Source organism: Patagioenas fasciata, chromosome 30 (genome assembly GCF_037038585.1).
Source record: "Patagioenas fasciata isolate bPatFas1 chromosome 30, bPatFas1.hap1, whole genome shotgun sequence".
NCBI lineage: Eukaryota > Metazoa > Chordata > Aves > Columbiformes > Columbidae > Patagioenas > Patagioenas fasciata.
This window is the reverse complement of record NC_092549.1, coordinates 3792718-3814002: the sequence shown is the minus strand read 5'-3', so window position 1 is coordinate 3814002 and position 21285 is coordinate 3792718. Positions and strand designations below refer to the sequence as shown.

At 60.2% G+C, this 21285-nt stretch overlaps 2 protein-coding genes across 3 annotated transcripts; one reads left to right on the top strand and one right to left on the bottom strand.

Moving 5' to 3' along the window:
• Window positions 1–4148: 4148 nt before the first annotated feature.
• ADAR (adenosine deaminase RNA specific) lies at window positions 4149–16015 on the top strand. Of its 2 annotated transcripts, none has more exons than XM_065857494.2 (15): window positions 4149–4369; window positions 5895–7221; window positions 8413–8599; window positions 8679–8827; window positions 9176–9317; window positions 9439–9656; window positions 9948–10104; window positions 10521–10692; window positions 11179–11272; window positions 12485–12613; window positions 12683–12816; window positions 13668–13850; window positions 15011–15123; window positions 15313–15440; window positions 15584–16015. In XM_065857494.2, exons 1-15 carry the CDS (start codon window positions 4279–4281, stop codon window positions 15822–15824), a joined length of 3465 nt encoding a protein of 1154 aa, XP_065713566.1. In that variant the 5' UTR covers window positions 4149–4278; the 3' UTR covers window positions 15825–16015. The 2 variants fall into 2 exon arrangements, with proteins under 2 accessions (XP_065713566.1, XP_065713565.1); XM_065857493.2 differs by lacking the exon at window positions 4149–4369 and adding an exon at window positions 4400–5161.
• Window positions 16016–16511: 496 nt separating this feature from the next.
• CHRNB2 (cholinergic receptor nicotinic beta 2 subunit) lies at window positions 16512–21281 on the bottom strand. Its single transcript, XM_065857946.2, has 6 exons — window positions 20835–21281; window positions 20408–20553; window positions 19900–19944; window positions 18990–19099; window positions 17919–18879; window positions 16512–16792 (listed from the first exon to the last, which is right to left on the bottom strand). The coding sequence occupies exons 1-6, from the start codon at window positions 20875–20877 to the stop codon at window positions 16622–16624; spliced, it is 1476 nt and encodes a 491-aa protein (XP_065714018.1). The 5' UTR covers window positions 20878–21281; the 3' UTR covers window positions 16512–16621.
• Between the last annotated feature and the right edge of the window lie 4 nt (window positions 21282–21285).

The following is a 21285-nucleotide window of genomic DNA, read 5'->3' as shown; positions in this document are numbered from 1 at the left end:
AAGAGCATTTTGACATCGCAGCGAGACAACGCGCGTACATTTAGCTGATGATTTAGGCCGAGCAACTAATGAAGTTTCAGATTCAGTTGAATATCCACGAATTAATATTTTGAACGAAGCTAAAAAGATGTATTTTTTTCACATTCTTACGAAATTAAAGACCTCTTTTTATTCTGCTGAGGGCATTTGAAATGAATCAGGGGGAGCTGGGGCAAGGCTGCAACGCCGGCTTTGGAAACGGCCCCAAAATTCACCCGGCTGCTGAAATGTGATAAGTTGATAAATCAGGCTTCTTCTTAATATATATATATATTTAGTTAATACCTGTATAATCCTCAAAATACCTCTGGGGGATTCTTTGGGAGGTGATTAAAACCCTCGAGCTTAATTTCCAGTCTGAGTGGCTTAGCGCGGCAGAGCTGGGTTCCCGACGCTGCCCACCAAATGGGTTTAATCTCTGCGTGCCGGGTGAAATCTGGTTTTATTAATGGCTCGGGGTTAATGCTGCTCCAAGGAGAAAGGGAATCGTGTCCGTAACGCAGGTCTCCACCTTCCTGTGGGTGTTTGCCCTTTGTTTCTCCAGCCCGAGGAGGAGGACGCTGGGGTGGCACCGTCGCTTACCCCATTGATATGGAGGGGAAAAGGGGTGAAAAAACAACCAAACCCTATTGATTTGCTCAATAGCTCCTTAAAGACAAAGGGGGTTTAGACTTGCACAAGGGAGGGGGAACCGCAAGCAAATGGCTCCGCAAAGACGCTCGCCCCAAAGACGGCACCGAACGCCTGTTGAGCCCAACAGGTTTTGTACTAATTAAAGAGGAATCAATTAGGCTGTGAGATATTCAGCCACCTGGTGCTTCTGCCTATTTTTTCCCCTCCTCCTTCCCTTTTTCCTTAATGCTGCTGCCTCCGGGGAAGCCATGAAAGAAGCCAGCAACGTTTGTTTCTTGCTTGCTTTTAGATTAAAAATATAATAATAATAATAATAAATGCTTCTGGTGGGGAAATCTGCACAAGGCCGAGCGATTAAAGCGCTGTTTGTGTCCCTGGGATGTGCGGCCGGCACCTCCGCGCCATCCATCACCCTCCTGCCTCTCCAGCCGCGCGTGGTTTGCGCTGCGTGGCAAATAAAATGATAACCCGCGGTGAATAAAGGGGAAAATAAAGCGAAGGAGGAGTAATAAGATCCCATGGGAGGTATAGAGGAGTCCTACGTGCACGGAAGCCCCTCGGAGACCGGGTGGTGAGGGCTCATTTGAGCCTCTCGGTGCTCAAACGCACATAAATCAAAAGGAGAGGGGAGCAGAGGCCGCTCACCCTGGGGTTCGCAAGTGCTGACGTTGAGGAAAATGTGGGGGTTCAACAGGGAACCCCGCGGCGATGGGGTGAAATCAGACAGGACGCGGCGGGGAGAGCTCTGCCCGGGCGCTTTTCACCCTCGGGCTGCCGCTTTTCCCACCGCAAAATCCTCTTGGTTTGGCTGATAAAGCCCTCTGGCAGATGATTCAGATTTAATGTTAAATATGAAAGGCAACAGCAAAGGGCAAAAAGGGGAGCCCGGGCTTGGACGGCGATGTAAAGGGCACGGCGGAGAGTATTAACGCCACGTTGAGTGGCACAGAAGCTCCCTGAGTTCTGGCATTAGGGAGGATTAATTAATTTAACTGATTCACCCTCCGGGAAGCGGAGCAGCGACACCCCCGCCGGCTCCAGGTCTGCCCGGGGTCCCCGGTGACGCTTTGGCCACCACCCAAGAGACGACGGCTCCATAGGGGACAAGCGCCGAGGAGAAACGCCGGTGGCTCAACCCCGTGGCAACGGCAGCACCGCGGGGATCCCATGGCCCTAATGCCGCGACGGAGCCCGTCGCGCAGCCGGGAGCTCAGGAGGAGGTTGTGCTCACGCGGCTGCTTCCTCCTGCTCGTTTTCAATGAGCTTTTTAGTCCTCATCACCGCGCCGCAGCTGCCGCGGGAGCCACCGCGCCGGCTCCTTGGCAGCTGCGTCCACACCACCTGCGTCGTCCCGGCTCGGAGCCAAGCACCCCAGAGGTGCCAGGAGAGGTGGTAGAGACCCCCTGGTGCAGCACCGGGGGCTCTGCCAATGCGTAACGGCCATTGCACTACAAACCCTCGTGCAATTCCCCGGCGAGCTCTGCCGCCTCCTCCACCAAGAACCCAGCAGGAGGGGGCAAAATGGGTGAAAAGCAGTCATTTTCTGGCAAGCAGCGCTTTGTTGTGGCACCCAGAGCCAAGCCCCGGGCTGGGGACGCGGCGGCGTCTCCCGCGCGTTACCTGCGCCCTATGATAAGCGTTTATTGGAAGGAAATAAAGCACTTTTTCCCCTCCGAGGGTTCGCCGCGCTGGGTTATATGGAGGAAAAGCAACGTCGGGGAGGACGTGGGAACCATCCGGCGCAATTCCCTGCTCCGCAGACGGGCCCGGGGCTTCGGCACGACGGCCAAAACCTCATGGCGGCGGTGGGAAAGCGGCGCTGGCCCCCGGGGCCGCGGCGAACAGGCACCGGCAGGGCTCGTAATAACGTTAATAACACCCCGGCGCTCCCCGGGCTGCTGCAATTAAAGCAATAAAGCGCAGTCGGTTGGTGTGGGAGGGCAACAAAATGTCTCCTTTTGCAACCGAGCTTTGATTCCTCTGGCAGGAAGCGGCTGTGCGAGCGAGGAAGGGATATTTCAGAGCGTTTGCAAATTAAACTCTGCGGAACAATGGCCGAGGGCTGGCGTTCGAACACAAAGTCGGGCGGGGGAGCTGTGCGACAATTTATTTCCTCTCATTTCGTTTTGTAAGATGAGGATGGTGGGGGGGAAGCCAAACAAAGCCAGACACCTGAGGCAGCTCCGGTTGGAGGTTTAGCAGATGCTGCCATCGCGCGGAAGCCTTTGCGGAGCCCCAGGGGGGGTTTGGGGTGTCCCTGGGGGTGCAGAAGGAGCCCCCACACCCCAGGATGCCAATAGTGGGTGATTAAAGGATCCCGCGCCAAAATATGCGGGGATAACACCGGTAGCGGCGCCCAAACCGGCTCTCACGTGGCGGCTCCTTGTAACGGCACAAACAGCCCCGGTTTTACGCGGTGCCTCCGGAGCTTCGTTAACAGTTCCTATGGCAACAGGTTGGGAGTCTGCCCGGTTTTCCATGGAGAAGGCGAACGGAGGGTGGATTTATATCGATTTGTCGCACTGAGAACGCTGCGATGTGAGAGGGTTCATCGCCCCATGGCTGTAGGTGATCCCGCAGGGCCCTTCCCCGTTTGCCGTGGCGGCAGCCGCGGTGAATCACGCTCGCCGAGGCCGGGTTGAAGCTGTAAAGCAATTAAAGAAATTAAAGAAAAATAGACGGAGGGGTTGGTGGTTGCGTTCTGGCGGTGGTTTGCGAATTGGAGCGATTTAGAGGGGTTTTGCCCCCGGGGAAAGGGAGGATCCGCGCGGAGCAGCGGGAATGTGGACGGAGGGGAAGTTCTGGGGTTTAAAAATGTGTTAAAATGGGAGCGGGGGAAATGGGGAGGGTGTGGAGGAAGGGGGAGCCCCATGGGGGAGAGGGGGCATCAAAATCACCTCAAAACACAACGTGGTGGCCCTGGGGGCTCCTGAATCACCTCAGGGATCAGAATGGCGCCAAAATCACCTCAGGGCTCAACATGGTGCCAAAATCACCTCAGGGATCAGAATGGCGGCCCCAGGGGTGTTGGGATCACCTCATGACAAGAAAGAGCTTGAGGAGCTGGAGTTGAGAGAAGGGAAAGGGGCTGGGGAAGGAGGTTGAGGGTGGAAATTTGGGGTGGTTTCTCCCCAAAGGGCTGTGGGTGTTGGAACAGCTGCCCAGGGCAGTGCTGGAGTCGCCATCCCTGGAGGGGTTGAACACACAGATGAGGTTCTCAGGGACACATGTGGGTTAACGCTTGGAGTCGATGATCTTGAGGGGCTTTTCCACCCAAAACGATGCTCTGTCCCCCACACCCCAACTCCCCCGGGGATCCCCTGGGGCAGCGCACGGCGCATGCGCGGGAAATGGCATTGGGGGGGTGCATGTGCAGTTGGCGCGCCGCGGCTCCCAGCAACCGCTCCAGCTGGCGGCGGGCGGTGTCCCGGGCTATACCGGCAGTGGCTGCTGCCTCCCAACCGGGGGAAGGGGAGGGTTGGGCGGCCCGTGGGAACCCAGCGAGCTGGGTTCGGGTGAGCCGGGCCCACGCTTGGCCCACCCGCGGCGGCACAGCCACGCGTTGCCCTGGCTAAGCATGGCCGCCGCGCCTTGCCCTGAAGGAAGATGGCCGCCGCGCGGCTCGCGTGCGCTGCGCGCATGCGGGAACGGCATTGCGTCATCACTGTGCGCCGGCCGCGGCGGCAGCGGCGGAGCGGTAAGGAGGGCGCGGGGGGGCGGGGATGGCCCCGGTTTAGGCCTCGCTTTAGGTCTTGCTTTAGGTCTCGCTTTAGGCATCGCTTTCCCGCTCTCAACCTGGGCCCCGCCGGGCCTTCAGGAGCCCCGCCGGTGGTTCCGGGCATCCTGGCGGAGCGGAGCCTCCCCGGCCCGCGGGTGTCGTGCGGGGTGGGGGTCGGGGGGCACTGAGCCGCCATCCGGTCTCCGGGCTTGACCCTGTCGGGGCCGGGGGGTCGGTGGGGCGGGTGGTGCCCTCCCGAACGTGTACAATCAAGTGTTTTCCCCGGTGCCGCTGTTTCGCTGGAGCCCCGGTTATGGGGGGGGCTCGGTCCCCGCGGCCCCTCCCACCCGGCGCCCTCGGGCCCGGGAAACCCGCCCGGTCCGGCCCCTGGTCCCGTGTCCCCGTGTCCCCTCCCCGTGCGCTGCAGCGGGAATCGAAACTGAGATCGCAGCCATTTTTCCAGCCTGACCGTTTGCTCCATTCCGCGGTTTCTTTTCCCCTTTATTTCCTCACAAAACAAGGCGATTTCTTGTATGGATGAGACGGACTTAAGAGCATTTTTAAACTTTGTTAAACCTTCCTGCCCAGCGGGGTTTTTGTCCTCCCTTTGGCTCAAAAATCGCTTTTCAGGCAAGTTCCCCGAGTGGGAGGTTGGTGAAAGAAGTGGTGCTGGCATCTGGGTGCGCTTGGGGGCTCTTAATGAACTTATTGAACGAGACAGAAGTTCCCGTTGGTCTCGGGGTGCATTTGGAGGTCGGGAGGTTTATACAGGTGAGGCTCGGAAAAACCGTATGAAGATCGGGGCCGTAACGAGGTCGTGATCGGGTATCGGTTGCACTTTTATCCCCTGGTTTCACACCCAGCTGCTGCTGAAGAACTAAATATACCCCATGCGGGGTTATTTATATATAAAAAAACACATGAAAAGCTTCAATTTGTGCCCTGTATCCATTAGAGGGTGGCACAGCTGTTTGTGCTACACCTAAAATTCAGGCTAAAGCCCCCCAAATCCCCCTTCACGCCATTACCAATTGTGCACGTATCCGATTTCTCAGCGTGCGATCGCTTTACATCTCCTGTGGGTTGATGCTTTATCTCTACGGTCACGTAACACCCAGGAAGCAAAGGACGTTTGGGGTTTTCAGGGTGATTTTGGCCACGAACCTCTTGCAGCTTTGTCCTGAGATTCTTCTCTCGCTGGCGTTTCGGCAGCGTCACAAAAAACCAAAGGGTTTAATCGCAGCGGAGGGTCGATGTGATTAACGCTTTTCCTCATTATTTACCCCCCCTGCGGCTCCTGGCTGACTCCTCAACACACCCAGTTTGCTATTTGTGTTCCCATTCATAATTTAGACTCGGTAGAAAGCAGCGAAGGTCGAGGAGGTGAAGATGCTCGAGATGCCTCGGTCGCGGGGACGCTCGTTAAACTGCGCTTCCAAAATTGTAAAGTTGCCTGAGTAGGTTCTGAATTGTGCTTTCTTTGTTGGTTTTTTGCCCCGTTTAGGACAGCGCGGAGCAGAGGGAGCCCCGGCCGCCCCGTTCCCCCCGGCGTCCCCGCCGTGCGCTATGAGCAGAGGCGCCGGGCGCGGCAGAGCTTCGTGGCTCACCCGCCCGCGACGGACCCGTCCCGGCGCCAACCGAGGCTTCTCCAACCGAGCCGCTCACCGGGAGACGTTTTTCCACGCCGAGGTCTGCCCGCAGGAGGAACCGCGCGGCACGCAAGCTCCGGCACAGCCGTGGCAACGCGGCACGGCGGGGCGGAATAAATTCTCCGGCGAGCGCCCGTGGGTGGGGACTTTACCGCTTTTTTGCCATCCGGACTCGGAGAGAGACTCCGACAGCGTCAGGCTGAACTTCCAGAGGTTGTCTCTCGCTGGGCAGAACCGCGAAGAGGAAATCCTGTCCATTTTCAGGCAGCTCAGGGAAGGGGAGACGCGGACGGTTCATGATCTTGCGCGTCGCCTCAGGACTCAAAAGAAAGAGGTCAACCGCGCTCTGTATAAGCTCCTGCGGGAAGGCAAGTTGCGGAGGTCCGAGGAGACGCCGCCGCTGTGGAGCATCGCGGGGAGGGAGCGCAGCCCCGCTGACCGCAGAGAGGAGAGGGGAGCGAGGGGCGACGCCAGCCCCGCCATGGCCGAGACGAAGGACAAGATCTGCAGCTACTTGTTCAGCGTGGAAGAGACCACAGCGCTCAACCTCGCCAAAAACATCGGCTTTTCCAGGGCTAAGGATGTCAACGCTTTCCTCAGCGCCCTGGAGAAGCTGGGGGACGTCCACAAGCAGAACACGAACCCCCCGCGCTGGGCCCTGACGGACAGAAAGCGCGAGCGCATGCAGATGAAGCTGAAGGCCAGCGCGGTAACGCAGACGCCGAATCCGCCAGAATCGGTTCCTCCGTGTCCCCGGGTGGCCATGGCGTCACCGGCGGCGACCGCGTCGCGAGATGGAAGCGTAGAGAACGGGCAGCGCGTTTTGGGGCAGACGGATCAGAGCGACGGCAGCGATGTGGAAGCGGCTCTGCCCGAGGACGTTAAACCCCAATTCTCTCATTACGATAACGCCGAAAACGGCCAGTGGGCCACGGATGATATCCCGGACAACCTCAACGCCATCAACAAGCAGCCCGACGGGGCGGAATTCATCGGGAATTCCCAGTCCTCCCCCAGTTACGCCGCCCAGTTTGAAACCGGATTCCCGTCTATGCCTGTGGAAAAACTGCTGGCGTGTCAGGAGAAGAACCCGGTGAGCGGCCTCACCGAATATTCGCAGTACACGTCCCAGCAATGCGAGTTCACCATGCTGGAGCAGAGCGGCCCCTCTCACGAGCCGCGGTGAGAACATTTCCAAGCTTTTTAGCTTAAAACCATCTGAATTATTAGCGTCACCCGCTCCATTTTGTCCTGGGGGGGCCTGCTCGTTAACGTTTGCTTCGTTTCAGAGGGATTACCCTGCTTGATTCCTTGCGGCGGCTTAAAATGAGCAAAGAAATCACACAGAACCAAAACAAGACTAAAGTTTAAGCCCTGTTTCAGCAGCCAAACTGGGATTAATCTCTCCAGCTCGGTCCTATCAGATTTAATCACTTTGCTTTCGATTTGATTGTGTATGGGGGGGAATTGGTGTTTCTAAGCTGCTTCTCAGCCTGGAAGTGGAATAAGGGGAGCGCAGAACAAGGGGTTTGATGAGGTGAACGCGTTTGGGATGTTTTTGTTCCAACACCCACAGCCCTTTGGGGAGAAATCACCCCAAATTTCCACCCTCAACCTCCCCTGGCGCAACTTGTGGCCATTTCCTTTCATCCTGTCCCTTGTTCCTCGAGAGCAGAACCCGAGCACCTTCACTCCAGCACCTCAAGCTCTTTCTTGTGAGGTGATCCCGCCACCCCTCTGGCCGCCATTTTGAGCCCTGAGGTGATCTTGGGGCCCCTCAGGCCACCATTTTGTGTTTTGAGGTGATTTTGTGGCCCCAGCACCACCATTTTGGGCTCTGAGGTGATCCCACCAGCCCTTGGGCCACATTTTGAGCACTGAGGTGACTTTGGCAGCATTTTGAGCCCTGAGGTGATTCTGGTGCTGCCATTCTGAGCCCTGAGGTGATTTTGGCACCATTTTGAGCCCTGAGGTGATTCTGGTGCTGCCATTCTGAGCCCTGAGGTGATTTTGGTGCCATTCTGAGCCCTGAGGTGATTTTGGCACCACCATTCTGAGCCCTGAGGTGATTTTGGTGCCACCATTTTGAGCCCTGAGGTGATTCTGGCACCACCATTTTGAACCCTGAGCTGATGGCCCCAAAACCACCCCCAGGATTCAAGATTTGGCCTCCCCAACGCCAAATAAAACTCATCTCATTCCTTCAGACCAAAACCCTCTCCCGTGCCACCACCAGCTCTGGAAACGCCATGAAATGGTGCCCAGACACCGCGCTGTGGATGCACCCTTGGTGTTCTCCTCCGGGTTTGCTCTCCAACCCCAAGCGCACCCTCCCCTCTTCTAATCCCACCCTTTTGCCTTTCCCTTCCCAAGATTTAAGTTCCAGGCGGTGATCGGCGGGCGCCGCTTCCCTCCCGCCGAAGCCGGGAGCAAGAAACTGGCCAAACAGGAGGCAGCGGCCAACGCCATGAAGGTGCTGATGAGCGAGGCGGAGAACGGGCGCCGTGGCGGGATTAAGCGCGAAGAGCCCTTTCCCTCCGACAGCTCCGCGGCGGAACCGGTGGGTCTCATTTTCTTCGCTCGCCAGACCGATCCAACAACGTTTAATGTGCAAAACGGCGTTTTCCGCCTTCCCGCAGGCGGAACCGGAGGCGCCGTCCGCGCCGGCTCATCTCAGCCTGCCCCCCGGCAAACACCCCATCAGCGTCTTAATGGAGTACGGCCAGAAATCGGGGAGCACCGTTGAATTCGAGCTGCTCGCTCAGGAGGGGCCCCCTCACGATCCCAGGTTTGTAATTTCATCGACAGCTTCGGGGAGGATGCGGCTCTTTTATTTAATATCCTTTTCTCTTATCCCCGCGTTCCTGGATGCGTCGCCGACCTGCCCGAGTGTTCTTACCCAAGAACGAGCCCCAAACCGGTGTTTTTCCTCACAGAAATGCACTGTTTTATCTCCCAAACCAGGAACAGGTTCCAGTCCTACCCGTAGTGCCCTCCTGGGAATATTTCAGGCCATGCCGGTAGTTTTAAATTGGAGATAAAGCAGACGGATTGAACTCAAACTGGGAGAAGGGGATAATAAGCAGATTGAGACGCTTACCCTTAACACTTTTCATGTGCTATAATGTCCTGTCAGGTTCAGCTACTGTGTGAAAATGGGTGACCAAATTTTCCCTGCTGTGGTAGGAAACAGCAAGAAAGGAGCAAAGCAAATGGCAGCAGAAGTTGCCTTGAAGGTTCTTTCCGGAGAGTCTGTACCCCGTGTCTTGCCCGAACAGGTACAAAGAGCTTCCTTGGAACACCCGAGCGCTTTGGGTTGCGTTCCCCCGCTGCTTGATTTCATTTTCCGCTGGATTTTACCCCAAAAAGCTCACTTTCTCTGCTCTACCTCCTCTCCAGCCCATCGCGAAGCCCCATGGTGACCCGTCCACGTGTGGCTCCGGACCCTGGAGCGTCCCTCCCGACGAACCCAGGGCGGCGAAAGCCAAGGGTGTCGGGGAGCTCATCAAATACCTGAACGTCAACCCCGTCAGCGGGCTGCTGGAGTACGCCCGCTCCAACGGCTTCGCCGCCGAGTTCAAACTCATCGACCAGTCGGGACCCCCCCATGACCCCAAGTGAGTACCCCCTGTCCCCCTGGGAGGGAATCCTTGTGCCTCCCTGTGCCTCCTCCTGCCTCCTCCTGCCTCCTCCTGCCTCCTCCTGCCTCCCCCTGCCTCCCCCTGCCTCCCCCTGCCTCCCCCTGCCTCCCCCTGCCTCCCCCTGCCTCCCCCTGCCTCCCCCTGCCTCCCCCTGCCTCCCCCTGCCTCCCCCTCCCTCCCCCTCCCTCCCCCTCCCTCCCCCTCCCTCCTCCTCCCCAAATCCATAGGTTTTCTTGCTTTCCCAGCCTCACGCCGCTGTCTTCACAGGTTTGTCTACCAGGCGAAGGTCGGAGGCCGTTGGTTCCCAGCCGTAACCGCGCACAACAAGAAACAGGCCAAGCAGGAGGCGGCCGACGCGGCGCTCCGTGTCCTGATCGGGGAGACGGAGAAGATGGAGCGCATGGAAGGGACGAACGTCACCGAGGTAAATCCTCTTCCTCCAAAACTGCGGCTTCTTTCGGAGCCCGGTTTGTCCTGTGGCTCCGACGGTGGGACGGTGACTCCAGCACTGCCCTGGGCAGCTGTTCCAACGCCCCACAGCCCTTTGGGGCAGAAATCCTCCCAAATTTCCAACTCAGCCTCACTTGGTGCCACTTGAGGCCGTTTCCCCACATCCCTCAGCCATTCCCATCACACTTGAGCTCCAGCAATGTGAACTCAAAGCGCTGAACAGCCTGCGAAGCTTCACCCGCCCCTTCACGTAATACTCCCCAAAATCGCGCTGCCTCGAGCTCCCGTTTTGCACCCCGGCCTTCCTGCTGCTCTGTGCTTCACGGCAGCTGCTTCTCGAGCTGTTTTGCTCCATGTCTGGGGTTAATCCCGTTCCGTGTCCGTTTGCAGCTCCCGGTGAGCGGCAGCACCCTGCACGACCAGCTGGCCATGCTGAGCCACCAGCGCTTCAACGCCCTCACCGCTCGCATCCAGCACAGCCTGCTCGGGAGGAAGATCCTGGCCGCCATCATCATGCGCAGGGGCGACAAGGGCCTGGGAGTGGTGGTCAGCATCGGCACGGGTACGGCTGCCTCCTTCCCCTCTCCATTCCCCAGTAACCCCAGCTGGGGACTGTTTTGTGCTGCGGGCATCTTTGGAGAGGACACAAAGCATTCCCGGCGCTCACACAGTGTCACGAGTGATCTGTTTGGAGACGGGACAAAGCGAACGCGCCCGCGGCCGCATCGCTTGTAAACTTTGCATCAGGTTCCTCGTTTCGTATGTGCAAGATTCCCCAATTTCTCTTGACCTTCGCTCCCTCCCCGGTTGACTGGCAGATGGAAAGCGCTTAGGAAGTGACACTGCCCTGAAACCCGTGACATTTGACATCTCTGCTGTCCCTAAAGTACCGCGTGCTCTTTGTCCCTGTATTTTCTGAGCTGCTTAGCTCACACTCATGGTTTATTAGCGCTGCTGCGGCTCGAGAGCCTAAAGGAGCAAAACTCCAAGCCAGACAAAACCCTCCCTCCTTCTGCGTGTTGACTTTACCGCTTTTTACCTATTCCAGGTAACCGTTGCGTGAAGGGCGAAGAGCTGAGCTTGAAGGGGGAGACGGTGAACGACTGTCACGCCGAAATCATTTCTCGACGGGGTTTTATGAGGTGAGACGAGGGGAAAGCCGAAGGGGAGGGACCTGCCCGCCCGCTCCATCGCTCTGATCCTCCGCTGTTTACCCGCGGGGTGTTAAATAGAGGGAAGTTCTTTCTGATAAGAACGGGCCGCGCCTCAGCGGTGCCTGATTTAGTACCCAACTGGAGATCTGCCAAGAGCTTTGGGGCCGTATCTGATGGGCTTAAAATAAAGGCTCCTGTGGCCACCGCTCGTGTCCAGGCTGAGACACCGGCGAATGCGCAGCCGGATCCTCCGTGGCCTTTCTGGCCGTGGAAGGTCTCAGGAAAACACGCCGAATGTGTTTGCGTCGATAAGTCGGCGGTTGGAAAGAGTTTTCCCAGCTAAACCGCACGATTGTTCTTTTCTCTTTATAAACATGAGGTTTTTAAACACTGAAGGGGGGTGTTGGTGCCCGAACGGCGACGGCAGCTGCTTTGTTAAAGCGTTTTTGTGCTGCTGCGTTCTCTGTGTTCCTTGGTGCGGCGCGCAGGTCTCCAGCGAGCTGGGAAGTCATCAGATCATATAATAGAATCATTTGGGTTGGAAAAGCCGCTCAGGATCGTGGAGTCCATACGTTAAACCACCCTGAGAACCTCATCTCCGTGTATTCCAACCCCTCCAGGGATGGCGACTCCAGCACTGCCCTGGGCAGCTGTTCCAACACCCACAGCCCTTTGGGGAGAAATCACCCCAAATGTCCACCCTCACCCTCCCCTGGCGCAACCTGCGGCCGTTTCTTTTGTGCTTTTCGCCGGTCTCAGCAGCTCATTGTCCCAGGGGTGGCTCCTCTCTTGCTCCTCTCTTACAAATCAATCCCAACCCAGGCTCTGCTCAAGGAATCTCGGCGAAGCTGCAGTTTTTCTTTAGTCCTTGACACTATTTTGGACACCTCAGGGTTTTTTTTCTCCCCGTCGTCGTAACGAGATCGTGGGGTTGCGCTAATAATACCGCTCGCCTCCGGCAGGGCTCTTGGCTCTTTGTGCTGACTAAAGGCGCTGGGTCAACAACCTTCAAATCCTCACGCAAGGAGGAAACCGACCCCCCCATTCCAAGCTCCTTTTGGGCAGCTCAGAGATCAGAAAGTCTCCCCTCAGCTCCTGTTCTCCAGCTGAACCCCCCAACCCATCAAATTTATCCCCTTCATCGCTGTGAAATTCCCCACCCCGGAGCCAAGCGGCGTTTTGACGCGGTGTTGTTTTCAGGTTTCTCTACAGCGAGCTGCTCAAGTACGACCCATCCGACCCCTCCTCGACCGAGCAGAGCATTTTCGAGCCGGCCGAAGGCAACAGGCTCAGAATCAAGAGCGGCGTCACCTTCCACCTCTACATCAGGTTGGTGGGGGGGTGATGGTGCCGCTGTCCCGCGCGGCCGCTCCGGTTCTGAGCCGGGTTGTTTTCCAGCACGGCGCCGTGCGGGGACGGGGCGCTGTTCGACAAGTCCTGCAGCGACCAGGCCGGCGCGGCGGGGCGGACCCAGCACCAACCGCTCTTCGAGAACGCCAAGCAGGGCAAACTGCGCACCAAGGTGGAGAACGGTGAGTCCTGCGCCTCTCTTGGCCTTTCCGGAGCTTCCTCTGAGGTGTCCTTGGGCGATTCCACACATTTAGGAACCATTTCATGCGCCTTTATCCTCACATTGGTTATAAGAGCTCAAGGGTACAACTGTTGCCACGATGGGAACGTCATAACGGTTATCAGTGCTCCAAATTGTGGCAACCAGGCTGCAACTGGGGAACGTTTGGATACCCTAAAACATTCCTTTTTGCAGCTCGACCCAACACCGTGCAGAGTTGAACCTCCTCACACCCCATAAAGAGATTTTAGACCCATGTAGTGTTGCTGTGAACCAAACCTTGTCCTAAAGAAAAAGGGAAGAGCAACAATAACCCCAAAGTGCTGGGAAATATTTAATGTCGAAACTTGTTTTCACAAGATGTGCCGTGTTCAGATACGGAGCCTCTTGTCACCAACTGCAACCTCTTTAGAATGCACCGGTTCGTTCAAATAAGTATTGAGGCCTCATCTTTGTTCTGAGACTTTGTTTTATGTTCAGGGAATACTGTTTAATTGCATTGAGGTTTAATTGCATTGAGGTCCCTTCTGTTGGACTGGCAAGAGCGCGGCTGATGCTTCCTGCAAAGTTTTAATGTCCCTGACCCCATTTTCATGTGAAAAACGACTTGTTTGTCATCAACACAGAGTTGTGCGATATTAAATATTCCCCAGAGCTGGTGATGGGCCGACTCCAGCGCTCGCTCCACGCATAGCGAACGGTTTCTTGTGCTGGCGTTCGGGTTTATTAAATCTCTGGCTCTCCAGAAAAGCTTCTGGGGTTTGGATGTATTGAATCTCCTTAGAGAAGAACTGGTTTGCTTTCCTTGCGCAGGGGAAGGCACCATCCCCGTGGAGTCGAGCGACATCGTGCCCACGTGGGACGGGATCCAGCGCGGCGAGCGGCTCCGCACCATGTCCTGCAGCGACAAGATCCTGCGCTGGAACGTGCTGGGCTTGCAGGGAGCGCTGCTCTCGCACTTCGTCGAGCCCGTTTACCTCAGCTCCGTCACACTCGGTACGGCACCCACCGGCGCTTTGTGGCCGCGGCGCTCGTTCCGTCTCGCTCCTCGGATCTGGGCCGCGCGAGGAGTCTCCTCCCTTCCCAAAATGATGGGGAAGCTCCGTCGTGGAGCTGCGGGAGTGACCGAGCGGTTGGGAAGCGAAGAAGGGAGTGTTGTGGGTTTGCTGAGTGGGTTTTTCTCCGAGGTTTTTGGGTTGTGATCTGAGAGGGTGAGACAGGTTGGGACTCGGGTGAGAAGCGTTGCGGTGTGTAAAGCTGCAGCTCACGCATCTCGGGTACACGTGCAGAACCGTCGCATCGGCGGGGTTGGAAAAGAGCTTTAACATCGTAGAGTCCGAGCGTTAACCAACCCATGTCCTGAGAACCTCATCTCTGTGTTTAACCCCTCCAGGGATGGTGACTCCAGCACTGCCCTGGGCAGCTGTTCCAACACCCACAGCCCTTTGGGGAAGGAATCATCCCCAAGACCCCATCTCCAAACTCCATTTGTGATGCTGAGGGTGGGGAGACCCTGGCCCAGGTTGCCCAGAGGGGTGGTGGATGAACCATCCCTGAGAACATCCAGAGTCAGGTTGGATGTGGCTCTGAGCAACCTGGTCTGGTTGGAGGTGTCCCTGGTCTGGTTGGAGGTGTCCCTGGTCTGGTTGGATGTCCCTGGTCTGGTTGGATGTCCCTGGTCTATTGGAGGTGTCCCTGGTCTGGTTGGATGTCCCTGGTCTGGTGGAGATGTCCGTGCCCATGACAAGATGCTCTTTGAAGGTCCCTCCCAACCCAAACCCTTCCATGATCACAGAATCACAGTTTTGGTGGGACAAGACCCTCGTGACCATGGAGTCCACCCGTTAACCCTCGATGGCACTGAACATGTCCCTGAGAACCTCATCTCTGTGTATCCAGCCCCTCCAGGGATGGCGACTCCAGCACTGCCCTGGGCAGCTGTTCCAACACCCACAGCCCTTTGGGGAGAAACCACCCCAAATTTCCACCCTCAGCCTCCCTGGTGCAACTTGCGGCCGTTTCCCCAGCTCCCTCAGCCGCTCCCATCGCACTTGTGCTGCCGATCCGCGCGATTCTGGAATTTGGGAGAAGCGCTGGGGCTCTCCGTGTGTCACCCACTGTCCGTGTGTCCTGACGCCTCCTCTTTGTGTCCCCAGGTTACCTGTACAGCCAGGGCCATTTAACCCGCGCCATCTGCTGCCGCGTGGCGAGAGACGGCGCCGCGCTGCAGGGAAACCTCCACACTCCATATCGCGTCAACCACCCCGAGGTACCGGTGTTTCCATCCCCTCTTCCACCTCCACCCTCGCGTTTGGCGCCTCCTCTGCGCCGCCATCCCCCGGCAGGAGCTCCCCGGCCGTTTTGGTGGGGGTGACACCCATAAATCACCCCCTTTGTGTCATCCCGCAGCGTCTGCTTTGGGAAAATCCTCCCTTAAAGCGCCTTTGTTCTCCCGCAGGTGGGACGGGTGAGCGTGTACGACTCGGCGCGGCAGACGGGCAAGACCAAGGAATCATCGGTGAATTGGTGCCTCGCCGACGGCGGCGACGTCGAGGTCTTGGACGGCACGAAAGGGAAAATCGAGGGGTAAGAAGAGCTTGTCCTGACGCTGCTTTTCTCATGTGGCGCCTGTGAAACCACTCCCGGAGCGCCGCGGTTCTCTCGGCGTTTCGCGGCTCTTCGCTCTCCCAACTCTCGTATCCTCCATCACGCCCGTTTTCCCTCTTCAGCCCGAAACTTGAGGTTTCTCGCGTCTCCAAGAGGAAAATGTTCGCCCTGTTCCGCCAATTATGCGCCAAAACCGAGCGGCGCGACCTGCAGCAGCTCTCGGTGTACTTGGAGGCCAAGGAAGCGGCGGCGCCGTACCGGGAAGCCAAGCGGCGCTTCTTCGGGGCGCTGGAGACCATGGGCTACGGCAGCTGGATCCGCAAGCCCCGCGAGGAGGAGAACTTCGCCTTCCTGGACGCGTGACGAGGCGCCCGCGCCTTTGGGAGCCGCTTCCCCTCCTCGCACCCATCTCCTGCCCTTGCTCTTTTTAAAACATGCATGGAAATCCCTCTCTTCTTTGGTTGAAGCCGGGCGGGCTCGGTCCCCGTTTACCCAGACGGATCCGGCGCAACATTCCGTGTTTGATCAAAAATAGACAGATTTCTGGTTTATGACGCCGGCTGTGGGCCATGGGTCTTAATTCCTGCGCTCCCCGCTCCGCTTGGGACGCGGGGGGACATTGAGGGGTGACAAACGGAGCGCTGAACGTGGGGAAGAGCAGCCCCGCGTTTCTCTGCCCGCCCCGAGCGCCGGGATTAATTAATTTAATTAATTTCCAACCTCGCGTGCGTCGCCGCGCTCCACGGATTAACGGTATTTATAGCAAACTCCGGTTCTCCCCGATGCGGCCGATTCCTGCCGGCTCGCTTGGTTAATTCCTATTTGGTCCCCTTTTCCTTGCCCGGTCGGCGGGGCCCCCGGTGTCACCGCAGCGGGGACCGGCCCCCCGGTCAAAACGTGGTGTCGTGCCCACCCTATGGAGCCGGTTTCACTCCGGTTCCCTCCCTCGGCACTCAGGATTCTCCTCTTCCCAAGGAACCGGAGCCCCCGCTCCCCCCGGCTCCTCTTACCCACGGGGTGGTGACACAAAACGACACCAAAACGACCCAGCCCCCTCCACTGTGAGTATTTATTATTGGTGGTGGCTGCACCCGGCGCTCCCACCCCCGGCGCGGTGCCGGAGCCGCGGTGCCGCGGTCCCTCGCTGTGCCCCCCCGGCGTTATTTGGAGGTGGGGGCGCCCTGGCCGCGGTTGAGCAGGGAGTTGGTGGCGTAGTTCTGGAAGAGCGGCTGCAGGAACATGCCCACGGTGCCGAACACGCAGACGAAGACGAAGATCCAGAGGAAGAGGCGGTCGATGACCATGGCCACGTACTTCCAGTCCTCGCTCACCTGGGGGGGGACGCGGGCTCAGCGGCTGCGCTGTCACCCCCCTGGTGTCACCCCAGTGTCACCCAGGGGAACGCGGCGGCTCCGTGGAGCCCTAAATCTGCTCCCGTGCCCCCCCAGGACTCGCTCTCCCCGCTTCTCTGCCGAAATCTGCAGCCTCACGGTGCGGCGTGGGGTCAGGGCCCCCCCGGGAGCCTCCGGCTTCGCCAGCGGCTGCTCTGGGGGGGCCAGGTCAGGGCAGGGGCTGCGGGGGGGACGTGGGGATGGGTTGGGGACCCCCTGGGGTTTGTGTGTGTCCCTTCCTGCGGTGCAGCCGTGAACCGGCGAGCACTGCACCCCCCAACCCTGCCTGCACCCCCCATCCTGCACCCCACATCTCTGCCTGCACCCCCAGTGCTGCCCGCAGCCCATCCTGCACCCACAACCCTGCCTGCACCCCCCATCTCTGCTTGCACCCCCAGCCCTGCCTGCACCCCCAGCTCTGCTCACAGCTCTTCCTGCACCTCCTAACCCTGCCTGCACCCCCCAGTGCTGCCCGCAGCCCATCCTGCACCCCACATTTCTGCCTGCACCCCCAGCTGTGTCCATAGTCCTGCCTGTACCCCCCCAGCTCTGCTCACAGCTCTGCCTGCACCTCTTAACCCTTCCTGCACCCCTAAACCCTTCCTGCACCCCTCCCTGCACCCCCTGACCCTCCCTGCACCCCCTGACTCTCCCTGCACCCCTCCCTGCACCCCCTAACCCTCCCTGCACCCCTTAACCCTTCCTGCACCCCTGCCTGCACCCCACATCTCTCCCTGCACCCCCAACCCTCCCTGCACCCCACATCCCTCCCTGCATCCCCTAACCCTCCCTGCACCCCTTAACCCTTTCTCCACCCCTGCCTGCACCCCACATCTCTCCCTGCACCCCCTAACCCTTCTTGCACCCCTAACCCTCCCTACACCCCTGCCTGCACCCCTGCCTGCACCCCACATCTCTCCCTGCACCCCCTAACCCTTCCTGCACCCCTGCTTGCACCCCTGCCTGCACCCCACATCTCTCCTTGCACCCCCTGACCCTTCCTGCACCCCCTGACCCTTCTTGCACCCCCTAACCTTCCCTGCACCCCCGCCACCCCCAAACTCACGCTCTGGTCGTCGTCCTCGCTGCGCATGTGGTCGGCGATGAAGCGCACGCCGTCCACCGCCTCCTCCAGCCCGCAGCCGCAGCCGCCGGCCCCCGGCGCCCGGCCCTGCCGCTCCCGGTACCCGTTGAGCCCCTCGGCCTTGGCGGCGCCGGGGTTGGCGTAGCAGGCGCCGGCCCGCAGGAACAGGGTGGTGGCGGCGGTGGCGGCGGCGGCGGCGCGGTCCTGGGTGTGCCGGCGCTGGCGCAGGCGCTGGCGGGCGCAGTTCTGCCGCGGCTGCTTCATGAAGAGCAGCGCCGGGAGCTTGTGGAGGAAGAGCGTGCGGACCCAGGGCGGCATGGTGTGCGTGGTGGGCGAGCGGTGGTGCACGTTGAGGACGCAGACGCTGGTGACGATGGAGAAGGTCACCAGCACCATGGTGAACATGAGGTACTTGCCCACCAGCGGCACGTCCAGCGAGGTGGGCGGCACGATCTTGGAGATGAGCAGGAGGAAGACGGTGAGGGCGAGGAGGACCGAGATGCACAGCGTCATCTTCTCACCGCAGTCGGAGGGGAGGTAGAAGACCAGGATGGCCAGGGAGGTGATGAGGATGCAGGGGATGATGAGGTTGATGGTGTAGAACAGCGGCTTGCGCCGGATGATGAAGTCGTAGGTGATGTCCACGTAGGTGGAATCCTCGGGGTTCTCGTTGCGCCGGCCCGGCAGCGCCACGATGTCCCACTCTCCGCTGGGCGTGAAGTCGTCCAGGCTGGCCACCTCGCTCTTGAGCACCAGGTCGATCTCGGTGCGGTCGTAGGTCCAGGAGCGGAACTTCATGGTGCAGTTCTGCTGGTCGAAGGGGAAATGCTTCACCTCGATCTTGCAGGCGCTCTTGTAGATGGCGGGCGGCAGCCAGAAGATGCTGCCGTCGTACGAGATGACGGCGTTGGAGTAGAACGACACCTCGTACATCCCGTCGGCGCTGGGGCGAAGGGGGAGAGGTCAGCGCTGGCCCTTCCCCGCACCCCAAAAACCCTGGGAGGGGGGTCCAGCACAGGGGGACCCCCCAAAAATGCAACCAAAGCCGCCTACTTGTTGTAGAGCACGACGTCGGGCAGCCAGATGTGCTTGGAGGGCAGCCGGACCTTCTTCATGTTATCGAAGTCCTCCGGCCTCCAGGTCAGGCGATAATCCTCCCACTCCTGGGGGGCACAGCATCAGCGCCCCCCCCACCGTGGGGAGGGGGTCCCCAGGATGTGGGGTCCCACAATAAGGGGACAGGGGGGTCCCCAGGATATGGGGGGTTCCACACAAGGTGTATGGGGGTGCAGTGGGGGCCATGGGACTTGGGGGTCCCACATGGGGAGCCTCAGGATATGTGGGGTCCTACCCAGGGTGTATGGAGGGGACAGGGGGGGTCCCCAGGATATGGGGGGTTCCACACAAGGTGTATGGGGGTGCAGTGGGGGCCACAGGACTTGGGGGTCCCACATGGGGGGTATAGGGGGCTCAAGGCGGGGGATCCGGGAAAGGGGGGGACATGGGGGGTCTTACACAGGGTGTATGGCGGGGGGCAAGGGGGTCCCCAGGAAAGGAGGGATATGGGGGGTCCTATACAGGGTGTATGGGAGGGACAGAGGGGTCCCCAGGATATGGGGGGTTCTACACAAGGTGTATGGGGGTGCAGTGGGGGCCACAGGACTTGGGGGTCCCACATGGGGGGTATGGGGGGCTCAAGGTGGGGGGGGATATGGGGGGGTCTTACACAGGGTGTATGGGGGGGCCAAGGCAGGGGGCACCAGGAAAGGGGGGAACGTGTGGGGTCTTACACAGGGTGTATGGGGGGGCCAAGGGGGCCCCCAGGAAAGGAGGGATATGGAGGGTCCTACCCAGGGTGTATGGGGGGACAGGGGGGTCCCAGGGGAGGGGGTCCCAGGACGGGGGGTCCCGGTTGGGGAGGACACGGTGTCCCCGGCACCGCCGCCGTGTCCGCAGCTCCCACCTGGGTCAGCCAGACGTTGGTGGTCATGATCTGCTCCCGCTCGTGCTGCGGGGAGACGGGGCCGGTTACCGGGGGATTGGTTACCGGGGGCCGGTTACCGGGTGGTCAGTTACCGGGGGCCGGTTACCGGGGGATCGGTTACCGGGGGCCGGTTACCGGGGGGTCAGTTACCGGGGGGTCAGTTACCGGGGCAGTGTTGGTTACCAGGGGATGTTGTTTACTGGGGGGACCCAGTTACCAGGGACTCAGTTACATGGGGAGAGTTGGTTACTGGGGGTGGTTGGTTACTGGGGGGTCAGTTACCAGGGGGTGTTGGTTACTGGGGGATGTCGGTTACCGGGGGGTCAGTTACCAGGGGATGTCAGTTACCGGGGGGTCAGTTACTGGGGGATCAGTTACCAGGGTCACTCACCACACCGTGAGCGTTACCGGGGGTCACTCCCCACGCTGTGAGCGTTACCGGGGGTCACTCCCCATGCTATGAGCGTTACCGGGGGGGGTCACTCACCACGCTGATGAGCTGCGCCAGGGACACCATGAGCTGCACCGTCACCAGCTCGGAGCCGTTGGTGGCCGGGCGGATCAGCTTGTTGTAGCGCGCGGGGTCCAGCAGATACTCCACCAGCCGCTCCTCCGTGTCCGTGCCCAGCCCGCCTGCCGACCGGGGGGAGTCAGCGGGAACGCCCCCCCCGGGACCCCACCTGGGAACCCCCGGGAACCCCCGGAACCCCGGGGCAGGGCCTGGAGTCCCGGAGCTGCCGTTTCTTCCCCCTCTCTCCTCCCCGGTACCGCAGGGTTCGGGCAGCCGGGCCCCCCCACCCCGCAGAGCGCCGGTTTGGGGCGCGGGGCCGGGACCGGCTGGCCCGGTGCGGTGCCTCCCCCACCGGTACCGGTGTCGGTGCCCGTTCCCCGCCCCCCCCCACGCCGGTACTTACGTCTGAGGGCGGCGAGGAGGCAGAGGACGCGGAGCAGCGCCATGGGGGCGGCGCTGGCGGTGCCGCTGCCGCTGCCGGTGCCCGGGCGCTGTCCCCGGTGCTGCCCGCGCTCTCCGCGGTGCTGGAACCGGCGGCCCGGGAGGGGCGGCCCCGGGCGGGAGGCGGTGCCGGGAGCTGCGCCGGGGCCGCCCCGCGCTCCCCGCTCCGTCACCGCCGCCGTCAGCGGCCCCGGGGCCGCCCCCGCCCCGCCGCGCCCCCGGGACGCCGGCGGAGCAACGGGCAGCGGGGATGGGAGGGGGGTCGCTCCACCGGGGTCAAGTCCCCGCCGCCCCCGGATCCCGCCCTGGAGCTCAGGGACCTCCCAGGACCCCTCGGGACCCCCCAAGATCCGGGACCCGCCCCGGGCCGCAGGGACCCCCGGACCCTCCGCCGGCGGCGGCGCTGCGTGACC